Here is a 15,299-nt window from a genome sequence, read left to right as displayed (position 1 = left end):
AATTTCTCATTCTGCTATTGTAGTGCCTGTGTAATATATCATGTGTAAACGTACAAAGTAAAAATCATGACTTTGTTATCTGGAAGCCTGAATCCTATTTTAAGTGTGTGTTAAAATGAGAATGCTTCAGAGGATAGAAATCATCTGGTAGTCTGAGTCTGAAGGAAAACATTCCAAAATGTTTCCCATAATTTGGGCATTTAGATTTTGACACTTCAGCTAGAGATGTCTTTGCTACTGTTTGCCTCTTGCATTTTTTCAGTGAGAGTACTGCCCAGCTGGAGAGTGATGGCAGTTCCAGTTGGTATTTTGGATTTTAGACATAAGCTGGAGGCCTGCTTCTGAAAAGAGATTTCTGCTATCGCAGTGCCGCCTAGAAGAGTACTCTTCCATTATTGCATTCTGTTTGCTAGGGTTTCTGCAGAAGTGAAGTACAAAAAACAGCCTTGGGGCCCTGTCAAGTCTGTAATCGAGAAGAATACCTGGGGAGGAATACAGGAAAACTTCAAACAACTTGGTGAGACATTTTCTTCTTTGTACTGGAGTAAGGAGGCTACATTTGCTATGTATGTTTTTGTGTCTGTCAAACCTGGCTCCTTGAGAAATGGCTTGAAAAAAAGGTAACATCTATGCATTCTTGAAGACAGAACTTCCTGTCATCAATGTATCTGCCAGTTCCAGGGTATGAAAGAAGCCTTGTGGCTAACAAGAGACTCTTGTATACCTGGCCATAATTGCTTTCAGAAGGAAATACGAGGAGCAGCAGGAAAGCTGTTACTCTCAACTGCATATGCTTATCTCTAAGAATTTCCTTGATTGTGCATAAGAGAAGTAGTGGTACTCGGCAGGCTCCATGAATGTCTGTTCACAGCCTGGCCAGCCACTGCTGAAGGCTCACAGTCTAACACAATTCCTAGTCTCAGTCTAACAGTGTCTTACAGTGCTCATCCAACTGCTGTCTGGCATACCATTGAACAATCCTGCCTGGGCTGAGTGTGCACCACCTCTGCAGAGCGTTCTAAGTGCCCTCTAGCAAATAAAACGGGGTGGAGGTCAGGATGTAGTTTGCCAATTACCTGCTTTATGTTCATGTACTGGAAGGTGTGCTTGTTCCTCTCACTGCCACCTTGCATATCTCAAAATGTCTTCAGCTTTCCAGCTTTCTTTTTGACAGTGCAGTAACCTTATATTTTTTCCACTGCAGAATCGGATCTCCTAATGGAGGAATATGCAATGAATCAATCCATAGAAGACTCTGGGAAATTACTTGCTCTGAGACGAAGGCGACGCACTTTACACCGGGGTTTGGCGGAATCACTTCCCAAACGCTCTTCCCAACATTCCTCTGGTGACATAGTAGAGTCCCAGGGCGGCTTAATAGGTAGGAATTTTTTATATCAAGTGTTTTCCAAAAGGTATGTTCAAGAAAGCATAACTCTTAAAACAGTGCAAGAGTAGCACTTGAGTATATATTACTCTTGTCTATGATAGCAAATGCTTTAACAAGTTCAAGCTTCTTCAAGCTTGCATTAAGTAGATTTGCAACATGCATGATCACTTTTATCATGAGTATCTCATTAAATTAAGTCTAATAGCACCTTCAGTTTTAAGACAAACAAAAATCAACCAAAATCTTAAATACTGTTCTGTATCTGCAAAGGACTGAAAATGAGATTGGATCAGGAAAAAAACTCAACAAAACTGATTCTTGTAAAGTTTCTGAAAAATTGCTTTTTTTCTTCAAATAGCTGCGCACACAGGTCGTGAGTTGATCAAACTTTGCCGGTTGCCTCTTGGCCCTGTCATCTCAGTTTTGGTTATTTATTTTTAATGTTAAGAAGTCTGTTTCCCATATGCTTCTGTAATTTCTGGGTCACTGAAGCATTTCATGCAGTTCTACTGCCCTTAGGCACGACAGACTTGGCCACCAGCATATACAGTATTAGCTTCGCCTAGAGAGATAAGTAACATCTGTGCACTAGTTTGCACCAGGGGATGATGGAATCCATGACAGAAGCTGAATTGTAAACAGTGAGGTAGGAGTGAGTACACATCCCCAAAGAGAGAGACAACACTGATTATAGATAGCACTGAGAGAATATTTGGATCAGCGGCATGTGTAAAGGACTCTTTACCTATGTGAAATTGCTTCCTAATTACTTAATTTTTCCACTGTTGCTCCACCTTTTCAGATGAGTCTGTCTCTCAGTGTACATTACAGCTTTTATGTGTGTCTTTTGTCCAGGGCAGGGTGTGCAAAATTAATTACACTTAAAGATCAGTGTGCCCACAGTAATAGGCGCTCAGTTTGGAGAGAACATGCGCATCCTGTGCCTCAATGTCTGATCCCTGTTGCCTGATGAATAGCAGATGGCCTCTCAAAAGGCTGTTTTCAGGACAGTAGATAAGCCAGTAAGGATGGGACAAGTTACAGGAAAGTATGACTGACACTGTCAGAAAGATGAATGTGAGCAGGAGAAGAAGCAGAAGAGAGCCACTTTGCAGCCTGTCTCTGCTGTGTGTGACTAGCAGCACATATGCATGTTAGTAATGAATGCACTGCAACATTCTCAGGCTATTTAGGTTTAATGTGACCATGCCCCAGCACAGTGTTCTCCCCAGAACAGTGGGTAGGGGGAATTGTGGTGGAAGAGCCTGACTGTTCAGCCAACTTCTCCGAGATGACTGCAAAAATGCCTTGGTGAATGCTGGAGGTGATCCTGTGCACGTACATGACCTGATTTTTTTTCCTACTAGAAGTTGTTGAGCTGTTCTGTGTGAAATGCTGGGCACTGACATGTGACATTTAGAAATGTTCTTTAGTACTTTTTAACCTCTTTCTCTTCCATGCCCTATAGGAAGGAAAAGAGATGCAGTAAGTAGGACCACCACCATCATTGTAGTAATGAGTGTCTTGTAAGTACTCACTTGCATTAAAACGTTGCTTGACTCAAGCTCATCTTGGTTTTTATCTGTATTTGTTTCTCATTTGCATGTTAAGATTGCATGTAGCATGATAAACTAATTTGAGCGGACCACGTGGATAATAAAAGGGGAACAGATTGACTTGGAAATGACATGCAGGATGAAAATGCTGGGTTGTCAAACTGGTCTACCTTACAGGTTTTCTTAGGTCTGATCATATTAAAAAAAAAGTCTAGGATCTACTAATTCCTAATTTTAAAAGTTCCAAGAAGAGATACTGTTGTTATTTCTGTTTGCTATTACCCAGCTTAATGGCAACTGCTAAGAATTGTACAGATATTAACTTTCAGTATAGTGCTGCCCTATACCTTTTTTCTCACAGGATTCTGGAAGGATTCTGTTTCCTTAGCTGTCTTTAGCCATGATCTTGTGTTTGTAGCATTACAACTGAAATTGTTAAAAAACTTGATTTTTGTTCTCTCTGCAGTTTGCTGCTCTTGGTCTTGCTGAATATAACACTGTTCCTCAAACTGTCAAAGATAGAGCATGCAGCTCAGTCCCTTTATCATGTCCAGCTTCAGGAGGAAAGCTCTTTGAAGTAAGTTGCATTCACAATCTTTGCTTGCTTTCTTCTTCAGCTTATGTAAGAATCTGATCTAAAGAAATAAATTATAAGCAGTGAAATTCAGTGGCAAGTTTTCAGAAGTGTCTGGGGCTTGCTGTACTTCTGTGGTCTATGCTGAAATCCAGTGACATGTCTGACTGCATCTTGCAGTAATAAATTTTTCCTTTGACAAGCTGTTTTTGGAGAAATGCTAACCTTAGTTTGCATTTATCAGCCTGCTGTGACTCATCTTCTGTGAATATCATAGTGCTGATCACAGAACCGGAGTGTTCATCCTGTGTGAACCAGCATGTTCTGAAATGGAATGTTAAAGATTCATTTAGCTTTTTAGCTTCTCTCTGTGAGTCTCCTACTAAATCTCCTCTCCTTTGCAAACTTCCATGTTAGGTGCCTTTTATACTCAGACACAGAAAGATGTTGCTTCCTCTTGAATACAGTGTCAACAAAAAAGTTAACAGCCATGTCCTGGTGTTGAGTCTGGAAGGGGTGTGGGGACCTCCCAGAATGACCATCTCAGAGCTGGCTAGAGCAACTTTCTTAATAAGAAAGATCTTGGTCTCTGAAGTGTGGACCTTACATTGTAAATAAAATGTGAGCATTATTTTCTTGATGGCTGTTGCCTGCAAAGGTCTGAGGTACTAGCTTCAAGAAAATGGATTGGAATTCAACTGCAGGCAGCTTTTTTATGTGGCTTTTGTAAGAGGATGTTTTAGCAATGGCAGAGTAATGGTGGCAAAGAACAGTTGCTTTTAAAAAGGCATTGAGGTGCTTGTTTCATGTTTCTGATGTAATCTCCATCTTTTTCAGCATATCCCCAGAAATTGTATCAAAAGAGGAGATACCTCAATATGATAAGGAACAGGTTAAACATGTGAAAGGAGTTTTAAGAGACTCAATTGAAATGCTTGAGCAGGTAGGTCTGAAAATCTTTGCTGTTTATGTTCTTCTCAACAACTCAAGTTGTTTTCCCTTGTGTTATCATAGCTTTTGTTTGATGTGGTCTGGTCTAGATGAAGTTTCCTTGATCTGTTTTGCGCTAGGCTTTAGTTTAGTTAATAAGCAGCGCTTATGTTTCTGATGTTTTGGGTTGCTTTGGTTTTGAATTTGTTTCTTGGAGGGCTGGAGTTTTTTTTGGTTAGTTGGTTTGGGTTTTTTTATTGGACTAAGATGCAAGTACCCATGTCAACTTTCTTAAACTTGTCAAGTGCTTAAGAGATGTGTTAATGCAGTTCTGAATCATGACAAAGCAAAGACTGGAGTATTTAAAAACAGATTCCCTTTTCTAAGAACACTCGTATTAAGATTTGTGAAGTGTTTCCCATTTTATTATGGGGTTTCTTCATTCAGGTTTATCCTGGCACCTAATATCCAGTGAAAATAAATAATTTCTGCAGACCATATGTTTCTGAGAGGCTCCATAGAAGATAATCCTCCTTCACAGTAACTTAAAATTTCAGGCTCTTGTATACTACAGACACAAAAAAAAAAAAAAAAAGAAAAAGAAAAAAAAAAATGTTGAATACTGTTGTCTCTCTGATCCTGAAGTCCATGACTGTTAAATCCTTACAATCCCTACACTGAAATTTTGACTCAGTAACTGAAGGACAGTAAATTTATTTTACTTATTACTCAAGAATGTTCAGATTTTAACTTCATTTATTAAATCTTAAAATGTGATGGAATAAATTATTAGTTTAGGAAAGCTGAAGGGGGAGTCCACATGTACCTTTCTTCATCATTTGCTCTTTGTTCTTCCATGCACTAAAGGAGGTTAGAAAAAGAAGCCATTTTTTATTCTCCTTGTTTAGAGGTGTCACTGCATGCACAACTGCTATTGATCTATTAATTAACCACTTTGATCACAACTTAAAAAAGCCTGAGTGCTGGAAGTTTCACTTTAGAGGCAAAGTTTTCTGATTTCCATGCCCTTTTTATTTTCTCTGCTTACTATCCAAAAAATTCCTAATTCGGAAGCATTAGGTGCTTTTTGAACACACAGTGTAAAAAAAAGAAAAGTGAGAATTTAGCCACCTTTTTCAACCAGAATAACACTTTTTGTCTGGAAGTCCTGACACATCTTAGTGTTTGCTGCCTTGTGTTTTCTGAGGGTTGTCAATAATCTAAACACGTTTTGTGCACCAAAATGCACTAGGAGGGCCAGGTATTAAAAGAAAATTCATGTTGTGCTGCCATGTTCCTTGGAGTATTTGCACTGAACATTATCTGTGACTAAAAATGAGTGGAGTGGTTTATCTTCTGTGCTGTTGTCTGGTGAGGTGTTAAGACTTTATCATCCTGGACTGTTAGTATTTATAAACTCTGTAGAGTGTAGCTGTTAGAAGAGCACAGTAAGCCAACTGTTTATGGAAACAGGGAGGAGGAAATCACATGAAATCCTTAAAAGAAAAGGAGGAGGGAGACTTTATTTTCCTGATATCACTCAGCCATGCAGGAGACTGACTTAAGTAATTGGTGGGGGGGATGATTGTATCTTCACAGCTGAAGATTTCCCTTTCCATGCTCCAAAGAAGCTTTGACCACTTGAACAGGACACAGAGCAGCAAGACTGAGAGTTAATAGCCACATCAGCCTTTCATTCAAGACATTGGAAGAACTGACGTGTGTGTGAGGACTTGTGGGGTAGGGATTGTAACTGTCTCCTCTGGACTCTACTGTTAAGCTCAAAAGCTGCACAGAATAAAGGTTTGTGGAAGAAGTAAGTCGGGTTCTGCATTGCCGTATAGCTTTGGCAGTGTTGTCTCCTGCCAGCCTTCTACCCTGGGGAGTCTCAATTCCAAACAGTGCAGAGCTCTTGGATCCATCCCATGGTGAGTGAGCGAGGGCAGTTGTACTGCTGGTGAACAGACATGAACATTTCAGATGGGGAAAAACACCCTCAGCAGAGAACTGGGCTTGTCTTTTATGAAATTGCAGCTTTTTACATCAACGTAGAAAATCACCACCAGTGTCATTGCATTCCACTGACCATCAGTGTTTTGGAGAAAAAGGAACCTTAGTGGATTCACAGCCACAGGATCCACATAGGCTTTTTTTAACCATGGGGACCTTGTGAAACAAGTCACCATCTTAAGGATGAATATGCCTAAGATTAATTAACAGGAAAGGGTTTGATAGCTCTTGCATACTGCCAGCTTTGGCAGGCTGCCTTCTGCCATATGTTTCCAGCTCTCCCAGAGAAATTTCAGCCCTCGGTGTTTTCCCTCCATCAAGGGCTGTGCTTCAGTGCCTCAGCGTGGTGTGCCCACTGACGATGGCACCTTTACATGTGCTTCAAGCGTTTTCTGAGCAGGTTGAGGGAAAGAAGATGAATGCAGAAAGAAAACGCCAGGGCCCCCTCCCTGGAGGCTGGGCCGTGTTCGGAGGGCAGCGCTGGCTCGGGCGGCGGTGCACACGCAGGGTGTGGGGCAGGGAGGGGCTTGCAGGGTCGCCTTGAGGGGCCCGCGGCCGCCACCTGTTGCGCTGCCCCTTTAAGGCAGGTGCCCCCGCGTGACGGCGGCGCCGCCCCCCGTGTGCCCATTGGCGCGCGCCGCCGTCAGGTGGACGGTCCGGGCGGGGGCGCCGCCCCCCGCACACCTCGGGGCGCGCGCGGCCAATGGCGGGCGGGCGCCGCGGCGGGGGCGGGGCCGCGGGGCGGGGGCGGCGGCGCGCGCGGGGCACCTGAGGCGGGGCCGCCGGGCGGGGGCGCTGGCGGCCCCGCGGGAGGGACGGGGCGGGCGGCGGCGATGGAGGAGCCGCTCTGCTGCTGCGAGTACGTGGACCGGCGCGGCCGGCGCAACCACCTGGCGGCGTGCTGCTGCGACTGCGAGGAGCTGGACGACGGCTGCGACAGGTACCGGCTCCGCGACCGCCCGATTGCGGGACACCCTCCCGGCGGCGGCGAGCCCGCGGGGCTGCCGCCCTGAGGGCGGGGGAGCCGCGCCTCGCTTCCCGGGAAACTTGTCGGGAGAGAGGGAAAAGGGAGGCGGCGGGAGCGGGATGGGGCAGGGGCAGGGAGCGCGGTTGCCCCGGTGCCAGCCGGCGCTGTGCTCGCAGGTGGCTGACGTGCAAATCCCTGCCCCCGGGAGCGCTGGAGAGGATCGCCGACACCATCGCGGACCGGCTGCGGGTCCCCTGGTTCTCGGGGGCCGTGAAGATCAATGTCAGCCTCGTGCCGCCGCTCGTCCTGCTGCCCGTCCTGCTCCACGTTGCCGCCCTGCACTTCCTGCTGGGGCTCATCATCCTGACGTCCCTGCCCGTCGTGGTGCTGTGGTATTACTACCTCACCCACCGGAGGAAGGAACGGACTCTCTTCTTCTTGAGCCTGGGGCTCTTCTCCTTGGGATATATGTACTATGTGTTTCTCCGGGAGGTGGTTCCCCGGGGCCACGTGGAGTATTCCCAAGTGGTCGCTCTCACGTGCGGGTTAATTCTTATGCTTGCAGCCCTGTCTCGAGCCAAGAAGGACCCTGGCTACCTTCCCATCCCAGCAGGCAACGAGAAGCCATCGCACCAGGGTTTGCCCAACAAGAGTGTTAGAAGGAGCTCCAGCGGGCTCCATGGCATCTCAGGTGCTGCCCGTAGTCGCGCTGTGAATGGGGAGGCTAAAGGTTATTGCAGGATGTCAGCTGAGCAGCCAGAAGGTGTGAAAAAGGACTGGTGCACTAAATGCCAGCTGGTCAGGCCAGCCCGAGCAGGGCACTGCCGGCTTTGTGGCAGGTGTGTGAGGAGGCTGGACCATCACTGTGTCTGGTAGGTTTTGCACTGCTGAGGCTACCTGTATTCTCTCTCTGACTTCGTTCCTTTTTAAAGTAAACTTCTTTTTTTACAGTCCCTGGCAAACAGAGTTACTTTTGCTATGTGCAAGACCTTATGAAACTCTTTAAATACAAAAAGCTTTGTATTTACCCTTTAAAAGAACAGTTAGAATAACTGTTTATTCTAAGTGGGTTGACCTGATAGCTGAAAGCTTCTACAGCACACTTCAGAATTGCCTTTATTTCTGTACTGTTTTTCATCAGTTTGGGGTTGTTTCTGGTGTGGGTTTTCTTGGATTTGTTTTTTTTATCTTTGGATTTGGTCTGTGGAGCATTAACAATCCTGCAGTTAAGTCGCATTACTGCTCTCCTGGGGTATGGGAACCCAAAACTGCCTTTTGGGTGTGCATGTAGTGCTGGAACCAAGGGGCAGTAGGGTATAATGTGTCTCAGCAAAGAATACTACCCTTGCTAAAAATTTGAAGCAAATAGCCTGCTACTGTTACCCTACAGGTCTACTGTCTTGTGTTTGCAACTTCTCTATATAACGTTATAAAGCTTCTTTCAACATTTTTCATAGTTCTTAGTCTGTATTGACTGGAAGCACCTTGGAAATCAGGTTCGCTGACAGCTGGGGGAGGGAGAAGAAATAGAAGATGGCTTCTTTTCCTTTTTTAAGCAAAGTAATCTCTTCTTTCCTTTTGGAGGATTAACAGCTGTGTAGGGGAGCAGAACCATCAAGCTTTCATCCTTGCACTCTCCTTCTTCATGCTCACTGCTGTGTATGGGATTACTTTGACCCTGCACACCATCTGTAGAGGCCGAACTCCATTTGTGGCATTGCTCTACTGCCCTGGGGCCTATTCTGACTACAGGTGAGACATCTGTCTGGGAGAGAGCTGGGGTGGGAGCAGGCTTGCTCAGGCAGTTTAGTTCCTGTTCCTTGTTCTGGCTGTCAGACCCAAACACAAAGTGCTCCCTAAAAGACTCTGGAAAGCAAAGATGTGTCTCTGCTTTTGCCAAGGTGGGCAGCCTGAGACTTGGAGAGCACTCGCAATCTATTTGGAAAAGGTTGAAGGAGCTAGTATTTGAAGTATTTATTGTGTTATGTGTAGATGTACTTTTAAATATGTATGCCCCCAATGCAGGTGATGGTCTGACAGCCTGGAATCCACATGCTCTGTCTCCCTCTCATCCCTCACTGTTTATCTAGTGATTGTCCTTCAAGTTATCTGCCTAGAATGTGTGCTGTCTGGCAGGGAAGGTGGTGGGAGCTGATGGACTCATGTTCAGAGACAAGCAGTACCACAGATGGGCAGAGTACTGCCAGTACACAAGTGACCCTTCCTCTAGTCCATCTCATGATCTGTAGAGTGAGAGCATCCTACGGGCCTTAATTAAGGCCCAAGCACCATTACAACTGGAAGAGTAAAGAGCTAGGTTGTGTGACAGCAATGTGCAAGAGTAGCTCTGGTAGCAGTAAAAGCTCTCATTAAGTAAGCCCTGAAGCTTTAATTTTGAGAAAACCTTTAAGGATTATCTGATGAAAGCAGCCAAGTGAGATCACTGTGGCAGATGTAGACAGGGATTTGAAAGGATAGTGATTACCAGGGAAAGTCACTTTAAAGCAGCTGCTCCAGTACTAAATGGCTTCCTTCCCATCTTTTTCCCTGCTGCCAGCTCTGCTCTGTCGTTCACCTGTGTATGGTACTGTGCCATTGTAACAGCTGGCATGGGATACATCCTCCTCATCCAGCTGTTGAACATCAGCTACAACGTGACTGAAAGGGAAGCTCGGCTGGCTCTGCGGGACAACACCGGGCGCAGGCTGCTGGGCGGGTTAGTGATAGACACTGGCCAGTATAACAGGGGACTCCTGTGCAACTGGGGCCACTTCCTGAGCCTGGGGTCTTCTCCTCCACAGCGCTCTGCTGAGGACATCGTGTGACGCCCCTCTTTCTGCAGGTGGTGTGTCATGGCTCACAGACTTTGTTTAGCAGGGGAGCAGCCCCTCCCACCAGGACTCCTTCCTCAGACAATCTTTCCTCGTGGTCAATGTGTGGGCTATCCCCTCACTGACAACACCAGATGTTTTCCCCGGTGGAATGGTTCTTCATGTGCTGTCAGCCAGCAATAGGATGCAGAAAGCAGTAAGCCATATGTGCAGATGGGGAGAGGAGGAGCCTGCTGCCTTTTTCCATCGTGGGAAACAGCAAGAGGAGCACAAGGTTTCGAGAATTTCAGTTTCCCTTAGATGTGAATACTGGCATCAGAAGGAACCTGCTGCTGGGCTTCAGAGAGTGCACTGATTCCTGCAAAGGTTAAGGAATCCCTGGGTTTGTACCTATGTGTGGCATTTTGGAGATGTCAGAAGAGTAAACTTTGGATCCAGGTAACAGATGGACCTCTGCAGAAACCAGGCTCTTTGGCTAAAAGAGACTGTCTAGGCAGTCACTGGGCAGCGCTCTCCTCTTTGGTGCATTTATTTATTTTTACTATCTCTGATTCCATCCAGCTGTGTACATGCTTCTATTAAGTGCCTTTGTGAGCTACATTCCTGTAGGACTTTGTAAGATCCCTTCCCCTCTTGATCCCTAAAATTGTTATTCCATCCCTGTCTGTCTAAATGAGTGGAAAGAAAATAACAATTCATTTGTATTGTCTGTATTGGTTTGAAGGCTTTGCTCATCTCCCTCAAGTTATTTCTGCTCTGATTATGGGTTGTGACATGTGACAGCAGGTAAATACACCAAGTAAGGTAATTTTGAAGCAACACGTAACAGTGAACTCTGAGGGCAAAACAGGAGTGCTGTCTGTCTGATATTGCCGTAGCTTTATGGAAGGAGCATTCATCCTCTGTTTGTGGGAGAAGGGAGAGTAGGCAATTCTGCCAGCAGCATGTTTGGTAGGTAGCATCTTGGTTGTGTTACTGTTAAAACAGTGATCTTGTGTCCTCTCAGCCTGATTACTGTGGAGCTGCCTGTCTGTAGATCTGTTTTCTCAAGTCAAGAAGCCAAGGAACAGATCAACCCTAAGTTACATAAGGAGAGGTAGAAGATGTATTGGAGGTGTTTATTTTTGGGACAGACGACTTGTACTGGCAGGTGAATGAACCTGTTAAAATGTGCTCTTCAAGAGTGCCATTTTTTCCATTTCTATTTACAGCCTGCAACTGTATAATGGCCTGGACTTGAGTTTCAGCCAGAATAACAAGGTTTTGGTCACACTGGTTTCTGGATGTTGTGGGTGGGATTCTTTGTTGCTTTTTGTTTTAAACCCTTTATGTTTGCTGTTGGCCCTGCAGTAATAGGAAAGGTGTGTCTGGAAGAGCTGGGGACCATGATACAAGAATTACAGGCTGGGTCTAAGGTGTAAAAACAGAGATAAGAGCTTTGTCCTAGCTATGGTATTTTCAGATGCATGCAGGGTGCATGGGTCATGCCTGCACCTGAGTGTACAGGCATGGCAGACAGCTCTGGGGTATTGGGGAAGTGATGCACATTCACTGTGCTGCTGTGCATAGCTTTGAAGAATGGATGGATGGTGCATGATGCCAAAAGAAAGCAGGGTCGAGACTGTCTCTTGGGATCCTTGCTATATTTTTGTGAGTGCTCCTCATGACATGTCCCAGTTTAAGGTAGAGACTGTGTCCCTCTTTGCACTGTTTGGTTTCCTCAAGTGGCCCTTTTTATAACCAGCAGATAATTGAGGAACAGCTACATTTGGAATGTGGCTGTACAGTTACTGAATTTCCCTTATTTCCTATTACCCTTTTAATCCCATGAGCAGTTCTTTATAAGAAGGTAAAGGGGCAGCTCTTTTGCTTCCTACCTCTAACCAAGCACAGTAGGAGTTTCTGACCACTTTCTTGACCCTAATGTGACTAAAAAGGTACCCAGCTGGACTGTGCAAAGTGTTCCTTTATGACCTTCTGTTTGGAGCTTGAAGCCTGATTCTAGGAGTTCAAATTGAGACCACGTTGCTTCCACTGGAGTTGTCTGTAAACGTTTCCATGGCACATACGTATTTTGTGATGCCTGCTTGAGATGATGTTGAGCTTGGCAGCCCTGGAGATAAGGATGCTGTGGTCTGGCAGGATCTTAGATCTTATCCTGCTGGCACTGAGGAAGATTGAGGCAGAAGTACCTCCTGGGCTAAATGAACCCCTGCAGTGGAGACAGCCAATTTCTCTGTCCCTGTGTGCTGCATGCACAGGAATCAATCAATCAACCCCCACGGGCTGAACAAGCTCTGGGAGCTTTTGCAGGTTTGAGATAAGTGATTTCTCAGAGTCCCGCTACTCCTAGCTGGGAGAAAGCAGAGCAGATCACAGGACACTTCCCTAGCAGTGCTGACCCTGTGGTGTTTGCTTGCTCCCACAGGCAGAGATTGGTTGCACCTTTGCAGCCTGTCACTGTAGCTGTGTCCCTTGTCTCTCAGTGAGCTCTTAGTGACTGGGAGGCTTAACCTGAACTGCTTGCACCGAGATTCCCTCTGGGCTGTTCTCCCAGGCAGTGTGGGATTTGGAGTGCAGATTAGGAACAGAGGACATGAGGCTACCATAACCATTCCATACCTTGGTCAAACATGCTCCAGTAGAGTGGGGGCAGTGCTAAAGTAAATCTCATTTTTTGCACTGGCTCCAGGGGGAACTGAAATCATTCAGGGCACTAAAGGGTTGCAAGGATGGGGTTTTTCTCTAGCAGGAAAATGCAGTGTTGGTTCCTCAGTGAACAGGAAATTCAGGTGGCTGTAATCTGCATAGTAATGGTGACTGTTCCTTTAACAGCATGGCATTGGTTTACCTCTTCTTCCTGACAGGATTTGCTTTGTGAATGTGCTGGGAGATGAGAAGCATAAAGTAATAGGATATTTAAAAGGCATCTAAATGGGCAGAAGAGTTTAAATCCTTTCAGATGCATACTTGGGATCTCTCCTTTTAACATCCTTGAGAAATAGCAGGAAACCCTTGGAGGGTAATGCTCCCTGTGCAGTTATTGCAAGGGCAAACTGTTGTGATTTGGTGTGCTCAGGAAGAGTTTATTTTCTGAGTAATTTCCTGCTGAGCTTGTTACTTGCCGTGCTGGTAGAAAAATGTTAAAATCTCGGCATACAGAGTCAGTCCTTGGGCTCCCTGTGTTAGTAGCTGTCTAGATCCACGCTGCCTGGGGGTTGGAGCAGTGGGAGCAGCCTGCATGTGACAGGGGACTTGTGGGTTGTGTGTGGACTCCAGGCAAGGACCAGTGTCTCACCTGTAAAGCTGCCTTCCTGGCAGTGCAGGAAACAGTACCCTGCTGGCTCTTCAAAGTTTCTCTGTGTGTGAAGAGAGGACTTAAAGTCAATCAAGAGCAGGATAGGATTTTGGTAATAGCCAGCCTTGATATTTTTCCACCCAGACTTTGGAAGTCAGTTCATCTTGCTTTATCCATGACCTTTCAAGAGACATTTTGTTGTTTCACAAATAGTGTGGACTTCTGCAGACCAGGCAGCTCTTAGGCAGCCAGGGTTCTGGTATTGTAGTGTTACACCAATTGTGTCCAAATGCCATCATCCCACTGTTTGGTGTCTGTAGTAGGAACAGTGCACCATTAGTTACACCCTGTAAGTGGTGGCTTGGCACTCTTTAACTGTGTCTTCCTGCATTGTGCTTTTTTGTAGGCGAGTCACAGGTCCCCACATTGACTGTTTCTCCATTTAACTCGTCCTCAAATGACAAGAGTCACTGGTGAGCCTGAGCTGGTGCTGCTTGTGACTCCTAATCACATTTCAGCCTTCATGCTATGATGGTGCTTTTTTTCCCTTCCAAGTAGGTTGCTTTCAAGTGTCTTAATGAAACCATTTGCTGTAAAATTTCTTCTGAAGATAAAATGGATACTGCCTCACTGCCTAATGTCTTAATAATGTGCTTGGTTTTTTCCTCCTATATGAATGTATATTGCCTCATTAGGGCAGGAAGCGTGTGTGATTATGGATGTATTTTCCTGTATTCCTTTCAGTGAAAAAAATCTACAGTTACCTAGGATATTTTTTTTTTTTTTTTGCCACTACTGGGATGTTTGTGCAGTAAAAAAAATCTGTCTACAGACAAGTGAGGTTCTTTCTGAAATGTGGGAATTCCATTCCAAGATCTTGTCTTTATGGAGTTTCTCTAATGATAATGTGAAGAGTGATGGGCTCTGGAAGAAAGTGGAAAGTTTGGTTTTTGTTTTTTTTTTAAACCTGAGCTTTAGGAAGAAACTTTGTGAAACACTTGTGAGCTTTTTTGAAGAGACTGATGTGTGTATGCTTGTGTCCATTTTGCAGCGTATTCAGTGTTTTTAAATGGGTATCAAATGAATCAAAATAAATTAATGGAAATGATCTGTGGAGTGGCCTGTTGATTTATGCCAACACACACAGGCAAGCTGAATGACCAAAAGCTGCCAGTATCTCATGGCTATTCAGCTCTGAGCTGGACTTGGGAATAAAGGAGCAACAGGCTAAGGAAAAGTAGGGAAACAAATGTTCTTCCAGTTCTGCAAAAGTTGACCTTTGAGTTTGTTGGTACTGAGATGAGAGAGATATCTCCTGGCAGATCTCAGCATCCTGGAAACTAGGGTATTCCCTCATGGTAGGAATTTGAATAGGGATCTTTCATCCTATGAGCAATACTGAGCAGGCTCCTGGCATTTTTATCCTGTGTCTTCGTTTCCCACTGACATCTGCCCACATAGTACACCCAGAACCCCAAAAAGGAACAATCTTTTGCTTTAAACCCTTTTCTAAGCCATATTTGGAAATTATATGGACATTCTCCTTGTAGATAGTGGGAAGAGGTGTAGCCTTTAATTCTGTTGGTATCTTGGGGCAGCTGCTGAAAGGCAAGATAACTTTTAATAAGTAGAATCACAGGTGCCTTTGATTGTTCCAGAGCTCTGCTTTGGTTTGCCTGAGTAGTACTTCCGTCTGCTGTTCAGCTGTTTCTGTTTGAAGATAACTTTGCACTGCTGACAACA

At 45.1% G+C, this 15,299-nt stretch overlaps 2 protein-coding genes across 6 annotated transcripts in view; both read left to right on the top strand.

The window, feature by feature from the left end:
- Positions 1-6,270, top strand: part of GRAMD1C (GRAM domain containing 1C) — a 51,425-nt gene extending 45,155 nt beyond the window's left edge. For 3 of the 4 annotated variants that reach the window (XM_088051923.1, XM_005523916.3, XM_088051924.1), the window contains 6 exons: positions 414-517; positions 1,205-1,381; positions 2,859-2,916; positions 3,413-3,523; positions 4,358-4,463; positions 6,050-6,270. In XM_088051923.1, coding sequence (XP_087908049.1) covers positions 414-517; positions 1,205-1,381; positions 2,859-2,916; positions 3,413-3,523; positions 4,358-4,463; positions 6,050-6,127 — 634 coding nt within the window. In that variant the 3' untranslated portion in view covers positions 6,128-6,270. The remainder of the gene's footprint in view (positions 1-413; positions 518-1,204; positions 1,382-2,858; positions 2,917-3,412; positions 3,524-4,357; positions 4,464-6,049) is intronic. The other variant, XR_015771968.1, reaches the window with a different exon arrangement.
- A 1,001-nt stretch (positions 6,271-7,271) lies between these two features.
- Positions 7,272-14,614, top strand: ZDHHC23 (zDHHC palmitoyltransferase 23). Of its 2 annotated transcripts, XM_088052107.1 has the most exons (5): positions 7,272-7,400; positions 7,604-8,299; positions 9,012-9,179; positions 9,985-10,143; positions 10,229-14,614. In XM_088052107.1, exons 1-5 carry the CDS (start codon positions 7,294-7,296, stop codon positions 10,299-10,301), a joined length of 1,203 nt encoding a protein of 400 aa, XP_087908233.1. In that variant the 5' UTR covers positions 7,272-7,293; the 3' UTR covers positions 10,302-14,614. The 2 variants fall into 2 exon arrangements, with proteins under 2 accessions (XP_087908233.1, XP_005523972.2); XM_005523915.2 differs by having other exon boundaries at positions 9,985-14,614.
- The last annotated feature ends 685 nt before the right edge of the window (positions 14,615-15,299 follow it).

The sequence above is a fragment of the Pseudopodoces humilis genome, chromosome 2 (assembly GCF_049639895.1).
Source record: "Pseudopodoces humilis isolate 2021_Gansu_Grassland_sample_001 chromosome 2, ASM4963989v1, whole genome shotgun sequence".
NCBI lineage: Eukaryota > Metazoa > Chordata > Aves > Passeriformes > Paridae > Pseudopodoces > Pseudopodoces humilis.
The sequence above is the reverse complement of the archived record's forward strand: the minus strand, read 5'-3'. Positions and strand labels throughout refer to the sequence as shown.